This window comes from Crinia signifera, chromosome 4 (assembly GCF_055691185.1).
Source record: "Crinia signifera chromosome 4, ASM5569118v1, whole genome shotgun sequence".
NCBI lineage: Eukaryota > Metazoa > Chordata > Amphibia > Anura > Myobatrachidae > Crinia > Crinia signifera.
This window is the reverse complement of record NC_139220.1, coordinates 127,435,619-127,459,282: the sequence shown is the minus strand read 5'-3', so window position 1 is coordinate 127,459,282 and position 23,664 is coordinate 127,435,619. Positions and strand designations below refer to the sequence as shown.

Below are 23,664 nucleotides of genomic sequence, written 5' to 3'. Positions count from 1 at the left end.
TGGAACATGTGGGAACAATACGCAATGCAACATCTGATCTGGGAAAGATGAAAAAACTGACATCAGTGGCACGCCACTTCCATAAGTGCCATAACAGCAGATGGCAGGAATTAAAAGTATGTGGACTTGAGAAGATCACTTTAGGAATTAGAGGTGGTGATCTGACGAATGCCCTTCTAAAGAAGGAAAGTGAATGGACCTTCTGCCTAAATGCCGTGAATCCATATGGATTAAATGAATATATAAATTTTGGTGCCTTCCTCAATTAAAAACATCACAATTGAGATAAACACAAAGAACATAATTGAAACCCCTTTCTGGAGGAACATTGGTTTTGATATTAGACAATACAATACATGCTAATCTAGCATAAAGAATATACAAATATACATAAGTAGCCCCTATATAGTTTAAGTTTTCACGGTTTTTGGATTGGTACACACAGATTTTTCACACTTTTTTGTCATTTTCTTGATAATTTTTTGATCATCTCTTTTTTGAATACATATATATGCTCTCTTGTATATTATAAAGAGCATATAATTACACATATATATGTGTGTGCATAGGTCCAGTGTGCGCATACATATTTAGTAAATAGTGACACAAATGTGCACATATTTTCTACTAATAATTTTATTTATTTTTTCATATTAATTTTTCACTTACTTATCTTGAATAATTTTATGTTATTGTTGATACAATAATATAAATCTTACATTTTTCTTAATACTTCTTAACACTTATTATCACTAGGAAGGAAGATCACAATATTAGCACAATTAATCATATGGCCTAATAAGATTAATAAAATTAATAAAATCAATAAATTAAAAATTAAACCAATGTAAATCGACTAAAAATTAAGAATGACATGGAGGTATATGTATCGGATGATGCAGATACAACAAATGGTAGAGTTATCGCTAGTAACCCCTTCCAATAAGGTAAATATATAACAAATTGTTTATGGGATAATTGGGAGAATTATTCTCCCAAAAAACCTTTCAAACACACTTATTTCTACCGGTTTCCATATTCAATCAAAGATAATGGAAGAAAAATGCTAATTTTTGATTACTATTAGCGCTATTAATCTGAGGGAATTGGAGAAATTACAGAAATCATGCAAGTAGTGTGAGAAACAGAGTCTGCACTGATTAGATGTAGTCAGCCCGCTGATTGGATAAAAACGCCGATAAAAGGGCAGTCAGGGGGACTACACAGGACACACACAACCAACTTTGAAAAAGCTGAGGCGAAACGTACGTCAGAGAGCGGCGGGTCACGTGGTGCACTCACGTGACCGCAAATCAAATCAGTCCAGAGAAGTTCCCCAGAGAGTTGGACGTAGCAGGGAATCATTGCGGAAGAAACAGCCTGCCGACGGGAGAGGTAACAGGGGGACGCCAGGAGGACCTCGCGTCACTGCGAGTAAAACACTGGCGGCCCGCTGCTAATAGCTGGTTTCTGTGACATCATCCCACGGGGAGCGGCAGCACGAACCAGGACACCCTGTGGATACGCGCACATCAGTTACTGAATGTGCGGACACAGGAGGATCTGTCCAGGATTACTGTCTGCCGCTGCTAAAAGCAGGGGATAGAGTTATCTGCACACAGGGGTGAGTGACAGTGTCAATCTGGGACAAACCAGCAGTCACGCACATAGATGTTACTGAATGTGCGGACACATTAGGTTTTGTCTAAAACACTTGCCCAAAGGATAAATTACCCCACAGTCGGGCGGGATCCCCCTTAATTGGGGTATGTATCATTAAGGGTCCCTAAATAGCTACATGACCTTCTAACAGAACAACATTGTAACTGTCTGTATACCATGCAAATGTATCATCCTTGGTGTGGTAATCAGTGACTTAGAATCTGCATGTAGCTTAAAAAAGGAAACATTCATCTGCAGATTGTCTTGTGAACTACGCCTGAAATACTAGACAGGCATAAGGCTCTGTCTGGTAGGAGAAAAATTATTTCTCTTTGGGGAAGCCATTAATTAATATGGTCTGGAAGCAAATTAATGCTAGTAATTGTACAATCTATAATCAATTGAAACTATCTTGTATCAAATGATCACTAGTAAAATTTTCTATTCAGGGAATTTATTAGAAGCAAATTAAATGCTGGTAATTGTGTGAATAATTGAAATCATTCTGTATGAAATGAACACTGGTAAAATCCTTTATTCAGAGAATCAATTAATGTGGTTTTGTAGTAAATGAATGTGGATGAATTTGACTTGTTTAATATTGTTTGAGATCAATACTGACATTAAGTAATTCATTTGAATACATTTTAAGCAGAAATTAATTGATACCTTCTGGAATTAAATTGATGCTGGTAACAAGTAACACTGTTTTGAACTGAGCCAATGAGGTTAATGTTCTAATGACTTCCCTCTTTTGAGAGCATTCTGTGATCATTATGTGGGGGTAAAAATTCTTAAGCATTTTCAGTGAAAACGTTACCTATTGCTAGATTTTACCACAAAGGAGTGGGACATAAATTGGTAATTGAGAGCTGTTGATTGATTTTTTCCAAATTTAAAAACAGATAGGTTTAGAATAATAGAGGCATCACAGATAGAGAGATTAGTATAGAAATGCAAAATAGAGAAATGGATATACAGTGAATATTGTTTATATTCCATATATACTCTAAAACTATATTGGATTCCTTTTTCTCTTTTCATGACCGATATGAGAGCCGACCTTCAGCAAGAAATGTATCCTGCAATGCTAATATAGTATCAGGAGCACCTTGCAAGAATTGCCGGCACTGGAATCGGTCATCTGACTATCCATAGGTCAAAACCCGGGTGGCCCCACTCTCTCATTTTCCCTCCACTGTTTTATCACAAGAGGGAGAAAAGCAGAAGTGGAGTTCCACTGACAGGGGTGACCACTGTTATCTGTGTAGTAAGAAGTCCTCCCTATCTCCTATATGTCAACATTTCATAGCGAACTAAAACAACCAACTGTGACCCAATGGTGATACCTTGCAATGCCTAGCGTGGCAACAGGGGGGCCTGGGATAATCACAGTGGTAGGATAGTTGGCTATCTCATCTACCTCAGTCTTAACCCTGGGACCAAAACACTCTCTCATTCCCCTTCCTCTGCCTCGAATGACATGAGGGGTGAACAGCAGAGGTAATAAAGGTCCAAAAGGGCGGACTATCTATTATTCCATCCTTTGCTCAAGATTATATTTAATATGGAAAAAACAGGATTTATACCTAATGAGAGTATGTGAAGGTGATGACCAATGATTTGACCACACAACCAACCCGAGTTATTGGGTAAAAAGTGGCTGGATATATGATGGTCATTTTATTCACACTCTGTTTCAATTAAGTTCCGAGACTCTTTTCACACATAGTGGACCTCGGATTCGCAATTTTCTATAAAGAGGAGTGCTAAAACATCTATATTTGAATATGCAAGATATGGATAGTTCAAATCACTTATATTTTCGCGGTGTGTAATAAAACAGTAAGAGGTGGTCCATAATTTTAATGAAGATCTTAATAAAAGTTAAATATTAATAAATAGTCATAGCACACACGATATTTTGGGACGCAAGGGTGCCCCCAAATAGAGTTTTCTTTCTTTCTTCTGTTCTCTCTTGAACCCACAGTCATATTTGACCTATTCTAAAACTCGGGGTGCACCACTGACTGTCACATTAAACCCAAGGATATATCCGAAGGGCAGAGGTGACTTATTGTGAGATGGTACTCATATAGTCAGTAGTCCCAAAATACAGTAATTAGACCACAAATAACAATCAATATAACATAGTGCCCATCAAAACTGGTGCGTTTCCCATTCCACTTCCCCTTTTCCTTTATGTATACTTCGAAAATCAGTTCATGCAAACAGCTTAAACTAGAAATAGAAATAAATGGTAACCTTTCTCTGGTCTGCAGGAAACACGTGAATTCCCAGACATTTGTCATATTCCTCTGAAATTCCAACCCAGTTTCCTAGATTAGGTTTTGCTTCACATTCTGTATTCATGGTGCACCTGTTAATTTAATATCCAATAGTAAACTGCAATCCTATGTTTTTCGGAAACAAGATTTTTTTCATTTACTATTAAAGTTAATAAGATTACATGTGTGCAATAGTAGTAATGATATTGACCACAGCTACAATGTATTCTCATCGTCATCATCATCATTATCAAGGTTATTCAGAGGCACCACCAATTGCATTGCGCTGTACAAAGAGATACAGATATCCTGGAACATACAGGGTAACAGTTTGATCAGAAAAATAAGTGCTATAATAAAAGACATACATGAAAATGACATTAAACCAAAATAAAACTGAATTAGTGCAATTTCAAGTTGCACGGCAGACAGAAAAATTCAGCATAAGACATATAAGATATGTGAGACTGGCATGCACATTTCACTAATGTAGAAATAAGCTACAGTACATACATTTCCATAAATAGAAATATCAGGGGAGGACTAAGGGGTAAATATACTAATTTACGAATTTACAAACACGGTAGTGTTTTCCCATTTTAGCAAGCATGGAAATTTACAAGTGAAAATACAGGAGTATAGAAGTTCAAAACACAGGTATACAGGTATATACTGTACAATGATATACACCATTGGTCAACCTCAGATGTAATTTCCATTCACAACGCTGACACGGGAATTTACCTATAATCATGTTTGCAAATATACGTGTGATTTGTGCAAAATGGGACCTAAATACACGTTTTAAATAGACGTCCCCCTCACTAGCGTGTTTCAAAAAGCACGGACAGGTCAGCGAGATATGAACTGTACTTCTATGTGTCATTAAAAATCTAGATCATGCCCATAATGCTGTGTTTATTTTACAATAAGCTAAGTTTAGCAACATGACAAATAGTGGATTTTTGAAACACTTAACTAGAGTTTTTTTTTTTCTTTAAATGTTTAAAAAAATATATTTTATCACTTTAGTTAAGAAAATACACATAGGAGGTTCTAGCACTCCCAGTATCCATAGGTCCCCACTGTAATATTAGCCCCACTTTCCCTGTAGCAATAGTTTCCTAAGTGGCCATAGATCTCTCTTTAACACTAACCTTGAGTGGTATTAGATCTCACAGTGGCACTTCTACTCAAAAGCCCCAGTGGCAGTAAATCCATTTGGGGCATTCACATCTCAGGCTAAAGATTGCCCTCCCTCAGTGGCATTCACCATTCCCCTTCATGCAGAGTATAAGGGCAGCGGAATGTGGGGTTACCATCAGTACCCAAGCTGATCTTTTGCACTCAGAGTGCTGAGGTTTTACAACACAAAGCAAAGAAAAACGGATTAAGTCTTGGGGGTAAACACCCACAAAGAAAATAAGTATTTCTATGGGTGCACTGAGGATCAAATAATTACATACATAAAAATTAACTTTTAATGTTATTATCATAAAAAAGTCTCATATAGAAGAGAGACCTGATATCCTTGATATGGTGAAATATTTAAAAGATAGATTGTGAGTAAAGAAATGAAATTCTACGTGAAATTAATTTAAAAGAAGAAAGAGAGGAATACACATGTGTGTGCGTGTGAGTCTATGATTTCAATATTTGACTTTATATTACAATATCATAGATCTCAATAAATTGCCCTGTTTCCTTTAATAGGAAGTAACTTCCTATTGAAGGAAACCGGGCAATTTATTGAGATCTATGATATTGTAATATAAAGTCAAATATTGAAATCATAGACACACACACACACACACACACACACACACACACGTGTATTCCTCTCTTTCTTCTTTTTAATTTATTTCACATAGAATTTCATTTCTTTACTCACAATCTATCTTTTAAATATTTCACCATATCAGGATATCAGGTCTCTCTTCTATATGAGACTTTTTATGATAATAACATTAACCCCTTCCCGACATTTGACGTACATTTACGTCATGGTCGGGATGTACTTCCCGACGCATGGCATAAATGTACGTCATGCATTTAAAGTGTCACCGCGTCTATAGACGCGGTGACAGAGGGGAGATGGCTGCTGTCCCTGACAGCAGACATCTTCCCTCATTGCCCAGGGGGGGCAGCGATGCCCCCCCCATCAGCGATCGCTGCGATTGGCTGTTCAAATGTGAACAGCCAATTGCAGCGTTTTCTGTGTACCGGCGAATAACGGCACTCGGTAACACAGGGATCGGTGGTGATTGGTGCTGTTAAGTACAGCACCAATCACCACCGGGTGTAAAGGGGTCACTGGTGGTCACCCCACCTCACCCCACCTGCCCCCAAGGCTGTGATTGGTCCGTCGGACCGACGGACCAATCACAGCCATTACACCTCAGAGAAAATAACGGAGACAGCCCTGCAGCCGCCATTCCGGTCAGGAACAGCGTGCAGAGCGGTCTCCGTGCCCATCTGTCCTCTTATACTGACCTGATCAGCGTTGGTGGTGTGGTGGCATCCGTGCTGCCTGCTGCTAGTGCTTCCTGGTTGCTGTGCTGCTGCTGCAGCGTCATTGTGTAATATAATTTTGTGCTGCTGCTGCTGCAGCGTCATTGTGTAATATAATTTTGTCTCTGCTGCCCCCCTTTTGTGCTGATCAGTATAAATTAACTGATCAGCAACTTTTTTGGGGTGCAGGTTTTTTTTTTTTTATATATACCCCATCAGGTTGCACCAAAAGTTGTGCGCCTGCTGCCCCTCACTGCTAATCAGTGTTGCATCACTGATCAGCAGTTTTTTTAATATTTTTTTTTTTTTGGAGGGTGCTGTGGGGTCTTTTTTTTTAATTTTTTTTACACCCACGGTGATTTTGTGGGTGTCCTGTGGCCGCTGAGCGCTGATCAGTGACGTACATCACTGATCAGCATTTTTGGCACAGGGTTGATCTAATTTTTTTTTTGGGATCAAATTCCTGTTGCCTTTGACTGATCAGCAGTTTTTTTTATTTTTTATTTTTTTGAGGGTGCTGTGGGGTCTTTTTTTTTATTTTTTTTACACCCACAGTGATTTGTGGGTGTCCTGTGGCCGCTGAGCGCTGATCAGTGACGGACGTTACTGACCAACATCTGTGCTCAATTTTTGGCGCAGGAGCTTTTTTTTTTCTTTTAACCCCTTCAAGGTTGTACCAAAAGCTGCCTTGAAGCTGCTGCCCCTTAAGTGCACTTACACGTGTTAAAGCACTACATACACACTACATACCCCCGTGTTGAAATAAAGTTTGTACCCCCCCTACATTATACACGTGTTGAAACACTACACTTACACAAAAATAATAAAAATGTCCCAATCATCCCAAAGACTGTTTTCAGCGGAGGAGGCATATGCCCTTATTGCCTCTGACACTGACACAGCCAGTGATGTAAGCGATGAATTTGCATTCGTCTTAAGCTCCTCTTCCTCCTCTAGTGATGAGGGACCCCCTCAAAGACGCCCCCGTAGAGCAGCTGAGACCCCCCCCCAAATGATTGATCCCGTATGGACCCCACCACCAGACAATTTTGAGCCCCAGGTTCCTAAGTTTTTGGCCAACCCAGGAATCCAATTTGATACTACACGCCTCAAAGAAATTGACTTTTTCAAAGTCTTTTTCTCTGATGATTTTATAAATTTAATGGTGGACCAAAGTAATTTATATTCCCAGCAGTTTATTGCCCAAAACCCCATGTCATCATTTGCTAGGTGGACCCCTGTAGATGCAGTAGAGATGATGACGTTTTGGGGTCTGGTGTTACATATGGGCATAGTTAAAAAGCCAGAAATTAGACAATATTGGAGTACAGATGTTCTGTACAGCACCCCACTTCATCGTATGGCCATGACCCGGACTCGTTTTGAGACGATCCTTAAATTTTTGCATTACAACGATAATGCACAGTGCCCACCCAGAGATGATCCCACCTTTGACCGGCTATTCAAAGTCAGGCCGGTCATTGATCATTTCAGCGCCAAATTTGCTGAGATGTACATCCCCGAAAAATTCATTTGTGTAGACGAGTCACTGATACATTTTAAAGGAAGGGTTAAATTCCGCCAGTACCTTCCCAATAAGAGGGCAAGGTATGGCATAAAAATGTATAAGCTGTGCGAAAGTACCTCAGGGTACACCCACAGGCTTAGGGTATATGAAGGGAAGGACACAAGAATTGAACCGCCAGAATGCCCCCCCTCCCTCTTAGGTGTTAGTGGAAAGATTGTCTGGGATTTAGTGCACCCCTTCCTGGATAAGGGTTATCACCTCTATGTGGATAACTTTTACACCAGCATCCCCCTGTTTAAGGCCCTTGGTTCAAGAGGTACAGCAGCTTGCGGTACTGTGCGCAAGAACCAAAGAGGCCTCCCAAAAACGCACATTGCCCAATTACTGAGAAAGGGTGAAAGCAGGGCACAATCCACCGAAAATATGTTGTTGGTCAAATATAAGGACAAGAGGGATGTCCTTATACTGACAACAATTCACGGAGACAGTACCACCTCCGTCCCTGTACGAGGTACCAGTACCCACACCTCAAAACCTATTTGTATCCTAGATTACAATAAGTACATGGGCGGAGTGGATCTTTCAGATCAGGTACTGAAGCCGTACAGTGCCCTGCGGAAAACAAAAATATGGTATAAGAAGCTGGCCGTGTATATCATCCAGATGGCACTGTATAACGCTTACGTACTATTCCGTTCTACCAGCCAGACGGGGACATTTATGCACTTTCAAGAGGAAGTCATAAAGGGCCTAATATTTGGGAACCAGCAGGCAGAGGGCCACAGTACTTCAAGTACTGGCCCCAGTACTTCTAGTACTGGCCCCCGTATTGTATCAGGGCAGCATTTTCCTAACACAATCCCCTCCACTGGAAAAAAGGACAGGACACAAAAAAGGTGCAAAGTTTGCTATAAAAAGGGAATAAGAAAGCAAACTATTTTCCACTGTGAAACTTGCCCCGACCAACCCGGCCTATGTATGAAGGAGTGTTTTAAAATATACCACACATCTATGGATTATTAGGTTCATCATTTCACCGTGCTTCGGGGGTCTTGCTAATGCGACATAGCACCCACCATTCATTCCACCAGAATCTGTGCTGCAAAATCCAAATATCACTCCTTCCCTTCTGAGTCCTGCCATGCACCCAAATGGTATTTTTTGGTCACATATGAGGCATTGCCGTACTTGGGAGAAATTGCGGCACAGATTTTGGGGTGCTTTGTCTCCTTCATTCCTTGTGAAAATGAAAAATTTTGAGCCAGAACTGCATTTTTGTGTAAAAAAAAAATGTAATTTTTCATTTTCACAGCACAGTTGTACCAAAATTGATGAAACCCCTGGGGGTTTGAAATGTACACTATACCCCTAGATGAATTCCCTGAGGGGTATAGTTTGCAAAATGGGGTCACTTGTGGGGGGGTTCCACTGTATTGGTGCTTCGGGGGTCTTGCTAATGCGACATAGCACCCACCATTCATTCCACCAGAATCTGTGCTGCAAAATCCAAATATCACTCCTTCCCTTCTGAGTCCTGCCATGCACCCAAATGGTATTTTTTGGTCACATGTGAGGCATTGCCGTACTCGGGAGAAATTGGGGCACAGATTTTGGGGTGCTTTGTCTCCTTCATTCCTTGTGAAAATGAAAAATTTTGAGCCAGAACTGCATTTTTGTGTAAAAAATGTAATTTTTCATTTTCACAGCCCAGTTGTACCACAATTGGTGAAACCCCTGGGGGTTGAAATGTACACTATACCCCTAGATGAATTCCCTGAGGGGTGTAGTTTGCAAAATGGGGTCACTTGTGGGGGGTTCCTAACTTTTAGCATCTTATGGTGCCTAGAAACCTACATGGTGCCTAAAAAATAATCTCATAAAAAGGAGGCTCCAAAATCAAGTAGGTGCTCCTTCTATTAAGAAGCCTGTGGTTTGGTCAACGTGCACACTAGGGCCACATATAGGATATTTATGAAAACAAAAGAATTGGGGGAATCAATTTTTAGTCACATTTCTCTAGTAAAATCTACTGTGTTCCTTAGAAAAATGTATTAAAATTGAAAATCTGCAAAAAAAATGAAATTTTGAAATTTCACCTACACTTTGTTTTAATTCCTGTGAAACACCTAAAGGGTTAACAAACTTCCAAAATGCTGTTTTGAATACTGTGAGGGGTGCAGTTTTCGAAATGGCATCATTTATGGGGGTGTCTCACATACAAGTCCCTCAAAGTCACATCAGAACTGAACTGGTCCCTAAAAAAATCAGTGTTTGAAATTTTCTTGAAAATTTGAGAATTTGCTATTCATATTTTAAGCCTCCTAGTGTCCAAAAAAATTAAAAGGAGGTTGAAATAATGATGGCAACATAAAGTAGACATATGGTCTTTGTTAGTTATTAACTATTTTGAGTGGTATGATTATTTGTCTCACAAGCAGAAAATTTAACATTTTGCAAATTGCTAAATTTTCAATTTTTTTACGACAGTTTGGTATTTTTCACAAAAAAACACAGACTGTATCGACCAAAATTTACCACTAACTTAAAGTACAATGTGTCACGAGAAAACAATTTCAAAATCACTGGGATGAGTAAAAGCAATAAAAAGTTATCCCCACATAAAGTGATACATGTCAGATTTGAAAAAAAGGGCTCTGTCAGGAAGGCAAAAACAGGCTGCGGCGGTAAGGGGTTAAAAGTTAATTTTTATGTATGTAATTATTTGATCCTCAGTGCACCCATAGAAATACTTATTTTCTTTGTGGGTGTTTATGTCTATATCTAAGTAGTGGGTAGCACCCCTCAGACCCAGTTGAGGTAAGATAACTGGTTTCCCCCATTGAGGAAATTTTCTGAGGGTAGAGGATTGTCTACAAAAGAATACTGGTGCGGGAATCTCTCTCTTTGTAAGTCTTGGGGGTGCCTGGGTCACTTCAGGCAGTGGGGCCCCAGTGGAAGGTGGTGTAAGTGGTGGTGGGTTTTATATTCAATTATGCACATCTCCCAACATGATCCATTCCAGCCACTTCTGTTTGAATTCTGACTACCTGGTCCTGCTGCTGCATTAAAGGGACAGCTAGTGATGTCAGTGTACTCCACCTTGGGGGGCCCCTGACAAATCAGGGCCCAGGGTACAGTATGTCATCCCCCTCCCTTAATTTGGCTATGCTTTGGATATGTTATACCTCTATAATCTATTGGGTGTATTGGGCTGTAATATATGTTATAAATTATAGGGACCAATGATTTATTAAAAAGTCTATAAAACTTGATTTTTATGGTGGGTGGTCTTCTTCAGATCACACCCCATTTTTGGAACATGTAACAATCAGTGACTGAGAGATCTCTTGCAGTGGCCTACTAAGCTGCACTATCATTGACATGTTGTGGAAACATCATAAAGATTATTAAGAACTAACCTTTTCTGTGTCTGGCACCATCCGCAGTGTGGATCACTCCCAGATAAACATTCATTGCAGGATGTATGTTGCTCACAATTCACAATTTTCAGCCGCCTTATCTAGGGACATAACTCATCATTTCATTACAACATCATTGTTTACTGCCTATTCTTACACTGTGCAGGTATAACATTATTATATAGTACAGCGGTGGCCAACCCGCGGCTCGCGAGCCGCATGCGGCTCGCCGCGCTGTAAAGTGCGGCTCCCATCCCATCTGCAAAGCGGGGTTTTGAATTTGGCGCCAATTCGGCTGCCAATTCAAAACGCCGCATAGGCGGCCAATAGGAAACGGCTGCGGCGAGCCAGTCAGCGCTCGCCGCGCCGTTTCCGCCCTGCCCCCGGCGTCTGACATCAGACGCCAGCGGGAGGGCGAAAAGTCTTCTCCACGCCGGTGGAGCGCAGGAGCGCTCCTGAAGACGCGAGAAGCTGCCGGAGGATGGCGCAGAAGACGGCGGCGGGGAGAAGAGTTCCGGCGCCGCTGAAGAGGCCAGAAGACACCGGGATCAAGACAGAAGATCTCCGGCGCCTTCTGCAAGAAGAAAGAAGATGGCTCCCGGAGAAGCCAGCGGGGGTGGGAAGCAAAAGAGCTGACGAAGCTCCCCCCAGCGGCCTCTCCCAACACCAGGTAGGGGCCTTTGGCCTCCTACCCTCCATCCACCCTAGACCACCGGGTGTCGGGCACTAGGCCCGTGGGCAAATTCAGGCCCTTCCGGTCTGTGTGCGCATTAGTCGGGCCCTCTTGGCCCGTGGCTCATTTGTTTGTTGGGCCCTTTAGTTAGGAAGCTGGGCCCTCCAGCATAGGTGTTGCACTGTGTTCAACACCTGTGCTGAAGGGCCCAGCTTCCTAACTGTGGGGGCATATGATGTTTGGCACTGTGGGGGCATATGATGTTTGGCACTGTGGGGGGCATATGTTTGGCACTTTGAGGGGCATGTGATGTTTGGCACTGTGGGGGGCATATGATTTTTGGCACTGTGGGGGGCATATGATGTTTGGCACTGTGGTGGGCATATCTGGCACTTGGGGCATAAAGTTTTGTCATGTGGCCACTCCCATTGTGTCATATGACCATGCCCCTGACCACCCCCCCGATCACGCCCCTTTTTGGCTCTTTGGCTTGACTGATGATATTTTTCGGCTCTTTACCTCTGACTGGTTGGCCACCCCTGATATAGTACATATGTTGGAGGAATTGGCAAGATAGGAGCATTGATGCTCCAGAGTTATTGTCTCCATGGAGACGAAACAGCTAATTCCATCTACTATTTTTGGGGTTTTGTAAAGTAGCCACATTCTACATTACTTTTGGTTTTGTTTGTATAGTTCTGCAAAATTCTCCTAACGGCATCTACTGATTTATTTCTGTCCAGGATGGTTCCCAATAATTATATTAGGTAGAATACTTTATACTTTTAGATAACACAATAAAAGATATACTGTATAGTCACTTCCATAAATCTGCAATGAATATGGCAAGAAGAGACCCCGGCAGTGGTATTCTGACTACTTTCAGGTGTCGACCTTCAGTGGTCGACCCAATGCAAGTCAACCTAAATTGGGTCAACCCAATGACCCGTACCCCTCCTGGCTGAGTTGTCCAATCGGAGTTGAGAGCTCCAATAGTTGTAGCCAGCCCAAAGCAGGACCTCCAGTGGGCGTAGGCAACCTTTAATGCCCCGAGGCATTCCAAATGCCCTAGACATTTGCCTTGCTTGCCTATTTCTAGGGCTGGCTCTGGTCTTAACTACCCTTTTAAGTCTGATCTCACTCACTAGCTGAACCTAAAAACACTATAAGCGAAGTATATAAAACAGACTCAATTTTTGCGGAATGAAAAAAAGAACCAGACACCTCAGTGTTAAATTAAACTTCTTAAACTACCGCAGTGTTAAATTAAACTTCTTAAACTACCGCAGAACATATGTCCTGGCACTCGGTACCATTGTGTACTATGGAAAGAAAAGCAATGTACTGTACTGCTATTTTTTTTTAGCATTGGGCCTAATTCTGAGTGAGATGCAACATTGATGCCACACACGGTTGCTGAATTATGTACAGAGTCATCACAGTATCGGGTGCATGTTCTGACATTTTTAGTGGACATCGCTGGGAGGCAACAGGAGGGTGGTCATACTACAGAAAGAAACATTGTCCAAAGAGGCATGTACAGGTGGCCATACTCAAAGGGAGTAATTGAACCTGCTAGTTGCAAGTTTTGATGAAGTGACTGATGGAAAACGCACTGTCCCAAGATGCTGAATGTAGGTGTGTTAAGGGCAGATGTATGAAGCAGTGATAAGGGAGGAGACGTGAGCCAGTGGAGAAGTTGCCCATGGTGACCAATCAGCTGTTCTGTATATTTATAGTATGCAAATTATAGCTGCTACTTCAGTGCTGATTGGTGGCCATGGGCTCACTTCTCTCTTAACACTGCTTCATAGATCTGCCTCTCAATTGGCGCCTGCATTAGTGCAAGACACAGAAGCAACTGCGGCAAAGATGCAGCCATGGGCATGTGCGAATCAGGCAGATGTATTAAGCCCGGTGAATTGATAAAATTAAATGTTATAGCACACCAGCCAATCAGCTGTGTTTTCAAAATGACAGTTAGAAGCTGGTTGATAAAGTGGGGCACAGAGTTGCACTGACGGGCAGGCGTTACTGTCCAAAAGCGAGCAGCTGTCCTACATGCTGTTCACCACAAGTCACTGCCCCACCTTACATCCTCTCGCTTCTTCAGAAGCTGCAGCTTCTAGGCCAGTACAATGGATGTGCCGATATGCCATACCGCTGTATATCATATCACTTTGAGCACTGCACACATAGGCGTGCGCACATAGAGTGTTAGGGGTGCACAGGCACCCCCTAATGCTGTGCCCACCCTTATATACTTTTGCTTTTAGAACTGGTATTACATTAAAACCAGCGCCCATCAATCAAGTATGTGTGTTTTGCATTGTTAATTGTAATAGACCATTGTCATATCACTACAGACCTGCGTCATCCATATATGTTTATGACTTTATTTGCATGTTCTGTTACACAGAGTAATTAGAAGATTAAAACTGAACGAGGCAGAAGATTATGGTGTGGCTGAGAGATGTTTTATATTGTAGCGAGTGCCAATAGCTGATGGTAGTCTGATTGGTGGCGTTATACACACCCAATCGGCGTGTAAGACACCCCCTAATGAAATGTGCACCCCCTAATTAAATGTGCTGCGCACGCCTATGACTGCACATCTATACTCCCTGTGGCCTGGCACTTTCTTACAGGTAGTACTGTGCGGGTGCCTGCATATAGTAATAACATGAACCTCCTCCAGATGTGGCACTCCAATAGATAATCACAGATCCATGGCATGTTACACAACGTTTCAATGCATCTTTAATAACATGGCATTTTCATCATGAAAATGTCATGTTATTAAAGAGGCATTGAAACATTGTTTGCGCATCTGTACTGCAATAACATTTTAAATGGCTGATTTATTTTCAACAATGTAGCTCCTGTCTGGCTCTATCCTCTCTGTCCTTTTCCTCAACTTTCTCATATACTGTACAGTATGTCACTTCCCCCACTCTCTCCATCCCCGCTCTAACCATTCAGTACTTACCCCTGTCCTGGCCTGTCTCATCACTCGCTACAGTAGGAGGAGATGCACTCCTGTGGTGCATATATATACTTTTGGATACATGCTGATGCTATTTTCATCCTCTTAACCATTTAGCTTTACACAAAGTAGGGACTATGTCTATGATGTTGACACTATCATTCAGTGTAAAGCCCAATGTGATTTACACTTAATGTTAGTGCCACTTTAAATTTTCAGCTCCAAACATCCGAAAAGCAGCCATCACTTCTTAGAAATAGCCCATCTGGAGATGCAAAGACTATGCTAGTGTAATGCATCTATGGTAATCATAATGGTGTGGCAAGCAACAAATACAAACCTCATGCACAGTTGCTACGTATAGGTAGGTATTGTCAATAGGATCCAGGATGATATTCCGAAACACTGGAGCTTCTTGTTTAAATTCATATAAAATGGCTGGACAGTTTGCAGTGTAGTTTGAGTTTAAAGTCACCTGGATTTCAGAAATGTATGAAATTAAATGTAGTTAATAAATCACATTTTTGACTGCTTACTTAATGTAAATTATCATAAAAATGAATTGTTTTAATTTCCCTGCAATTCTTTTTGGATCCTCATTTTCACAGCTTTCTTCCAGATTCACAGAATGACCAATGTTATCTGGATTAGGGGGTCTTTTATCCGCATGAAGAGGCTGATTAAAAGCCAATTTCTAGGACAATATTGGTCATCTATATAAACTTGGAACCTCCACAGCACATGGGGTTCAATTCTTATGCAACATTTTTTTCTTTAAAATTTGCTTACCAACAAATTAATTATGACTTTGAAAATGTACTTTAAGAGACTTCTGGTTCATGATAAAAATACTGAACAATATGTGGTGTCATTAGTATTACTGACAAATCTGTTGATTGTAAAAGCAAAATGCATACTGTGCATCCAAATCTATAAAGAGGAAAACATAACAAACTGATGTTTTCGTAACTTCAAGCCTATATATCATAATAATGTGTCTTTAATGATATAACTAATAATATTGAACATTTTGTTTCCCCATTATACAGATGTAGCAGGCTACATCTTTGCCCGGCGTCCGCAAGATCCCTGATCCCTTGCCTGGATCGCCGGTGATAGGGACTGGGACGCGTGTGCGTCTCACGCGCGTCCCAATATCACGGCTGCTGGGCAGCGTCTCTCGGCTCGTCTCCGCTTAAGGGACACGCTGACCAGTTCTGGGGGGGGGGGGGTCGACGGCGGGGACCGGCGTCAGGCTCCGTTGCCACGGGGCGCGCAAGCGTCTCGTGCACGCAGCTCTCCTGGCAGTCGCTAGCCCCTGCAAAGATGTGTCCTGCTACTGTATATTAATTTTATAGCTTTATAGAATGTCACAGACAAAATTTTGTACACTTTATTGAACATCGATGACTGACCTCCAATATCCATATACTGTACTAAGAGAAAATATGTTAACAGAAATCATTTCAGAGAAAGAAACAGGCTGTACACTACACTTGGCACTCTTATTCCAGCATCCTGAAGAAGCCAAACAAGGCTAAACTAGTCGATTGGGTACTTGTGTATTATCTGGGCGCCCGATTTTTTCATCTCATGCCACTACTTAAGGCATGCGATGCGATGTGATTTTTCATTGTAAAGACCCGATTTTTAATTGTATAGTCACCCATGGGTGATTTCATACCCCCACTATCCAACTACACATGGAGTTGATCTTATATAGTGTGGCGAGCGCAGCGAGCCACCGTGCCCGAAGCGTGGCGAGCGCAGTGAGCCCCACGCATTACTTTACATGTATTCTGCATCCCCTCGCTGGGCTCGCTGCATTCACCACGCTTAGGGCTCGCCACACTATATATCAACTCCATGCGTAGTTGGATAGTGGGGGTATGAAATCACCCATGGGTGACTATCCAATTAAAAATCGGGTCTTTACAATGAAAAATCGCATCACATGAATTGTATGCCACTATATTGCATGTGATGTGATGCGATGCAATACAATGAAAAAAATCGGGCACCCAGATATTAAAAGACTGAAGGGTTAATGCTAGCAGAGCATTAGGACCCAGTCTCCCCCTCTACATTGTCCTGCAGGAGACGTCTGGTCCCATGGGGATTGGCTGCAGAGGGAGCGCGCAGTGAGAGGTCAGAGGTCAGCTCTGTGCAGCAGCGTGACCGAGGAAGACTGCAGCAGCGTGAAGAAGGCTAACATGTGCAGTGAGAGAGAGGACGCTGAGCAGCCTAAAGACCTGCAGAGAAGAGAGAGCCAGCCAGCCGTGTCTGAAGGAGAAAGCAGTGCTTAGGAGAGTTTGGAGAGCCCAGCAGCGTGACAAGAAGAGGTCAGAGGTGACCTGTGATGTAAGGAGAGAGAGACCTGGGAACAAAGACGTGAAGGAGAGTGGTACAGGGCGATGATTGACGGCACAGAGAGACGAGACCCGCGAGCAACGCCTGTGACCCCTGACCCGCAGGAGAGACACAGGCAGCAGAGGCCAGGATCGTTACTGGCAGGAGCCGGCAACAGCAGCAGAGCCTCTGGTATAAAGGTACTCCATCCTCCCTAGCCCTGGCCTGCACCCTAAGGGGCTCCATATAGTAAGAGAGGAGAGCCACTTGTGGGACTAGCGTGGCTAATACTTACAGGAAGTCACCCTAAGGCAGGGGACTTGCTTGTCCCTCTTTTATGAGGATCGTTTGAAAGTAGTGTGCACACTAAGGTAGGGATTACCTTTTACTTGTGAAGATTACCGTCGTGGGACCGTTATTTGAATGCAATAACTGTGTGGATTGCACCAGGGACTACCGTGCAGCATATAGGGTGCCTAGCACCAGCTGGCGGACTTATTGTGTTGAAGCGTCATATGTATAGCAAGTGCCGTAGTGACGTAGTAACAGGTAATTTGAATATTTTGCTCTTTTGTATTGATATTGATGATTTATTGCTTTAAGTACTAAATGGTATAAAGTGACTGTTTTGCATTTAGCCGTGAATGTCTTGCAGCAACCGGTTTTCATACATTTTTTAAATAAATATTTGTTGCTGCTAAATGTATTAGTATTGTCTTCTGTGTGTCTCCTTGGGTTGTCCTATCCCCTGCCACAGGTTTTCCAGAAAGAAGCTTTGAAGATCGGAAGTCGGTGAGCCCACATCAAGGTACGCCATCTTGCACCACACCAGCACAGGGTTGCTGTCACACAAGTACCGTTGATTGCGAGCAAGTTGGATCCCGCTGGACGCCGTGTAGGTATACCATACAGCCAGCAGGCCCACAGCCACTTACTGCACCCTGGTAAGCACCAAAGTTGTGGATATAACATTGGACTGACATTTTTTCTGACGCCCCATATGAACTAATGCGGGGTAGACACCAGGACGACCCGCTCACGATGCACATCGTGAGCGGGTCGTCAGTGTCTCGTCCGACCCGCTCACGATGACGCGGGGGGGCACGACCCGCTCACGATGTGCACCGTGAGCGGGTCCGATCCGATGGCGACCCGCACCCGGCTGTATGGTCGTCATTGAGATCCTACCTGCAGCAGGTAGGATCTCAATAACGACCGACCGACCCGCGGGACCGCGCATCGGATCGGTATCGGTCCACACCAGGTCAGAAAAGGGCCCAATCAGCACACAATCTACATCCAATTGATCGGAATTGGATCTAGATTGTGGGGATCAGGCCCTAGTCGTCCTGGTGTGTACCCAGCATAATATCCACTGAGATCTAAAGCACGATCGTATAAGGAAAGAATTACATAAGAGCATGCTTTGAAGGAAGAATTTATATTATATTTTAGATTTCCTGTTATCTGTCTGTTTGTCTTGTTTGTTACACCATCCCCAGTGTGTATACTGGTATTAGCTTCTTTTAATATATTTTTTGTCTATTTTTGTTTAATTAACACTGGTGAAATTCATTGCATTTTTTTGAATTCAAACAAAAAACATAACCTATATTGAAATATCTCAAAGATTTTGCTATTTGCTTTGGAAATATATGTTATTGTATCCTGCCCCCTGCAACTAAACTCTTGCTCTCAAGCAATGTTTTCAAACTACAACCTGGTACTCCTATCAACTCCTCGACTATAAAGACCCTATTCCCATATAAGATTACCACCTTTTTATTTAATTCCCTTACCCTTGGGTTGCACAGTGAAGGAGGGAGGCAGGCTGGGTGGCACAGTGAAGGATGGAGACAGGCTGGGTGGCACAGTGAAGGAGGGAGGCAGGCTGGGTGGCACAGTGAAGGAGGGAGGCAGGCTGGGTGGCACAGTGAAGGACAATCTACATGAATCACTGTGGGGCAATGTGTGAAATTACTTAGGGTGCTAATGTGTTTGATTACTGTGGATAAAACGTGTACTACTGTGGGGGCTATTGTGTTTATATTACTCTGGAGGCCTTTATGTTTTATTACTGTGGGGGCCAGTGTACTGTATGTGTTGTATTTTTTCGATTAGGGATAATGTATGCATTATTTTTATCCCCTTGTGGACTGATGGTGTGCCTTGGCAATTTTAAAGTCTTGTCCAATGTGCCGCGAGCTGAAAAAGGTTGAAAATCACTGCTTTAGACTATTACACGACATACGTGTATAATTTACAGTTTGACCGATCTTGTGCATTATGTATCTGTGCTCCTACAATGTATGTTATCTTATAATTCAAGTTTCAATCAAATTATATATATATATATATATATATATATATATATATATATATATATATATATATATATATATGTTATTGTGCAGAATATGAAAATGTTATGAGGAAGGCATGAAATGAACCATTAAGTGTATGAACTGATGTAATAAAATATTTATTAACCAATTAATTATCTATAAAATTGGTACCATGGATGACAATAATATGTAAAAGTTATAACTCTTTGATTGGTAATGCACCTCTCTTATTATGTGAGTAGCAGCTTTTAGTTAAAGGAGTCCTGTTCCCATTGTGACCCTTGGAATGTCTGGGAACCTGTTAGGGATGATAAGTCCCAAAATATGAACTACTGTATCCTACTATTGTGGGCCTCCATCCACTACACAGATATATCTGAAGCTACAAATCTATTCAGATTTCCCTTGAACTCTCCCAGGAATCTGATCTGACACTGGGCTAAATTTTCACTTTATTCACTTCAAATACATCTGATCAGATCTATCTGGTGCAGACAGATTGTGTCAGACTAATCTGATGCACACATGCTACATCAGATGTATCTGATGCAATATTTTTTTTTAATTGAGTAATTTTTATTAAGATTTTTAGATGAACATGTAGCAGTGGGACATGACAATTACAATAACATGCACACCAAGGATATCGATACAAAATCATTCGGTTTTAAAATAAACCTCTGCAGGTAAATAGTTTGGATGAACAACAGACAGGACTGGGAATATTTCACCTCACTCAACAATAAGTATAGGTTATAGCGATTGCCCGAAGGCGCCATTCGGGCAAATAAGTCTAAGTGATAAAAAGTGCAGCGATACATCCAGAAATACCATTTCTAGTGCATTTAACTAAATCGGAGCTAGGCAAATATATGACGTAATATTTCCAGGAAATAGACAAAGAACGGAAATAATGTCAGTCCCATTAATAACCCCCCAATAGAAAAAAAAAAAAAAAAAAAAAAAAAAGAAGAACCCAGCAGAAATGATTACCCTTATTGAGCTAAACCCCTCTATACTATTAAATCAAAATCATCCCCAAAAGCCAAAAATAAACCACCCTGTATGACCTAACCCCAACCTAGGTATACCTGGATCCCATTAACCCCCCCCCCCCCTCCCCAACTAACTATATTAACTATCTAATCCTATCGCGCCCCCCCCCCCTGAATAAAGGAGATATAACAAATAGTGGTACTCTTTACCTAGAACGGCGCCCATCGTATGCACTAAAAAACGGGTGCGATGCCCGCGATTTCCCATAGGGATCAATGTTAAAAGTCAGATTGGACGCGATTTTAGTGTTCAATGCCCGCGATTTTTCCATAGGAAACAATGGTAAATGGGCCACAGAGCCCAAATAGTCACCCTAAAGTCTGAAATGGCCCCCACAATTGTTAACGCCACCCCACGATCAACGTCAACCCGAAGCGCAGCGAGGGGGCGGCGGTACGCGTCCTCCGACCTTTTCATACCCCCACTATCCACATCGGCGTGGAGTTGAGAATAGAATAGTGTGGCGAGCCACCGAGCCCGAAGCGTGGCGAGCGCAGCGAGCCCCGCGAGGGGACGCGGATACCTTCACAGGTAAACGCGTCCCTTCGCGGGCTTCACAGGTATCCGCGTCCCCTCGCTGCGCTCACCACACTATTCTATTCTCACCTCCACGCCGACGTGGCTAGTGGGGGGTATGAAAAGGTCGGAGGACGCGTACCGCTGCGCTCGCCACGCTTCGGGTTCACGTTGATCGTGGGGTGGCGTTAAAAATTGTGGGGGCCATTTAAGACTTCAGGGGGACTATTAGGGCTCTGTGGCCCATTTAACATTGATTCCTATGTTAAAATCGCGGCCATTGAGGCATTTAACACTAAAATCGCGTCCAATCTGACTTTTAACATTGATCCCTATGGGAAAATCGCGGGCATCGCGTCGCACCCGTTTTTTAATGTGCATACGATGACCGCGATGCCCGCGATATTTTACCCCCGACGCCCGCGATGACAATTGCGGGCGCCGTTCTAGGTAAAGAGTACCCAAATAGTTAGCAGGGGCAGAAGTACCAGGATGTTTAAGTTAGGTTAGGACCAGCCTTCCCCAATCAAACATATAAGCAAATTGGTCTATTCTTATAAGCATACAGCAAAAAATGACAGGATATATAAAGAAAAAATGGGTAGTGCAACATGTTGGACCACCGGACAAAAGTCCATTCTATAGCACAGAATATCAATATGAACACACATAATAAGAATTAACATTAGTGAGGTATGTATAAGCAGAGACAGCGTCCGAGTGTAGACCGATCCCTAATCTGGCCACTTTTCAGTCTCGTTGTGAAGCAAAATGAGGCTTCTATAAGTAGGTCTAGTCTCGTATTGACAACTGAAGTAGTATCTAAAGGACTTATGACTCAAAGTCAAGGAGGAGAACGTAATCTCCATTAACATAACAGAGGTCTGGAGGTGAACTGCGTTAACATTGATATGTACAGGGTTAATATACCAATCAGATAGAAACTTGTAGAAGTCGACATAGTGGTATGGATCCAAAGTGGTACTCAAAGCCGGATCAGGATAAGCTACAGGATCAGTAGACATGTAGTTATCTCTCACATCTGCCATATCACATCTTCTGAAGGTAAATAGAGAGGATGGGTCACCTTTCCAGCCATCACACAGAAACGCATTATTCGAGATTGGAGCAGGATAGATCAGAGGGACTGTGGGCGTAGAGATATCTCCCATAGTAGCCATATCTTGACCATCAAGGGGACATAGAGAGGATAAGGCACCTCTCTGTATCTCATCCAGTTTCCTGCACAATCTATCAGAAGAGGCATAGATCGCTTGTATAATTTGTGATAAGCAGGATTCCATATTTGACTAAGCACATGAATGGCTCAGAAAATGTCTCTTGTCATAAGAGAATGGTGACGGCTAGCACGCCACCAATGGTATACAGGAGACTGTTAGCCTTAAAGGACATTATAACAGTATAATGTCTTTCAGGATATAATTAGCCCAGGGAGTCCAAAAGCAAATTACTGTCAACAGTGTCTTGACAAGTGTACAAGCAGGAGTAATGGCGCCAGCACACCAAGTGCGCCGTATCAGGCACCACTCACTATGCAGGGCCACCAAACAGCTTCACCTGAAGTTATTGCAGTATCGACAGGGAGCTCCAGGTCACACCAACCAGCAGCTACAGGATCCGAAGCACCCCTCCACGAACGCCACAGTCCAGTAAACAAGTGAGCGGGCAAGACAGCGCCAGTTCCCTCTGTGCATGCTGCGGCAGCACGTCTCGGCTTCCCGCTCTCCCTGCTACACAATCCGGAGGGGTCACCAGCGTGCACAACCCCAGCTCAACAGGCACTCAAGAGCAGGGCGTCACACAGCAGGGCGCCGTATACAGGACGGATGAGTTCAACACTGGGAGCTCTGGCTTCCGGGTCCCGCGGTATCAGTACGCCGCAGCTGCCGTCACCGTCGAAGCGATGGATAAATGCTGTCGTGTGTCACCACCAGGGGCATTCAGCAATGGGGTACAATGTCCCCCAGTCAACACAGGTAGGAAATCTACCAACAGGAGACAAACAGGATTTTATGCAGGATAAATGACGGGAGCGCAGGGAAGCTGCTGCCTTCTCCTAACTCGGCCAAGCCACGCCCCTATCTGATGCAATATTTAAATATAAAATATGACTCACTGACGTTGAGTCTCACACTTCACAAAGTGACTTGGACCAACCCTCTAGAGGGAGGAGACGTCCTTTTTTTCGGGAGTGTGTACACACACGCAGCCGAAATCGGAAGGGAGATGTCCAACTAGACGGGGAGGCAGGAGACATAAGAGGAAAGGAGGGGAACCCTAAACCTTGGAATTAGTGGTATTTAATTTATC

At 42.7% G+C, this 23,664-nt stretch overlaps 1 protein-coding gene across 1 annotated transcript in view; it reads right to left on the bottom strand.

Moving 5' to 3' along the window:
- The window catches only part of LOC146074395 (plexin-C1-like), a 76,713-nt gene that overhangs the window by 36,643 nt on the left and 16,406 nt on the right, over positions 1-23,664 (bottom strand). The window contains exons 3-5 of the mRNA XM_083182403.1: positions 15,408-15,542; positions 11,409-11,509; positions 3,928-4,042 (exon numbers count right to left, since the gene is read on the bottom strand). Of these exons, the coding sequence (XP_083038529.1) occupies positions 3,928-4,042; positions 11,409-11,509; positions 15,408-15,542 (351 nt within the window). The remainder of the gene's footprint in view (positions 1-3,927; positions 4,043-11,408; positions 11,510-15,407; positions 15,543-23,664) is intronic.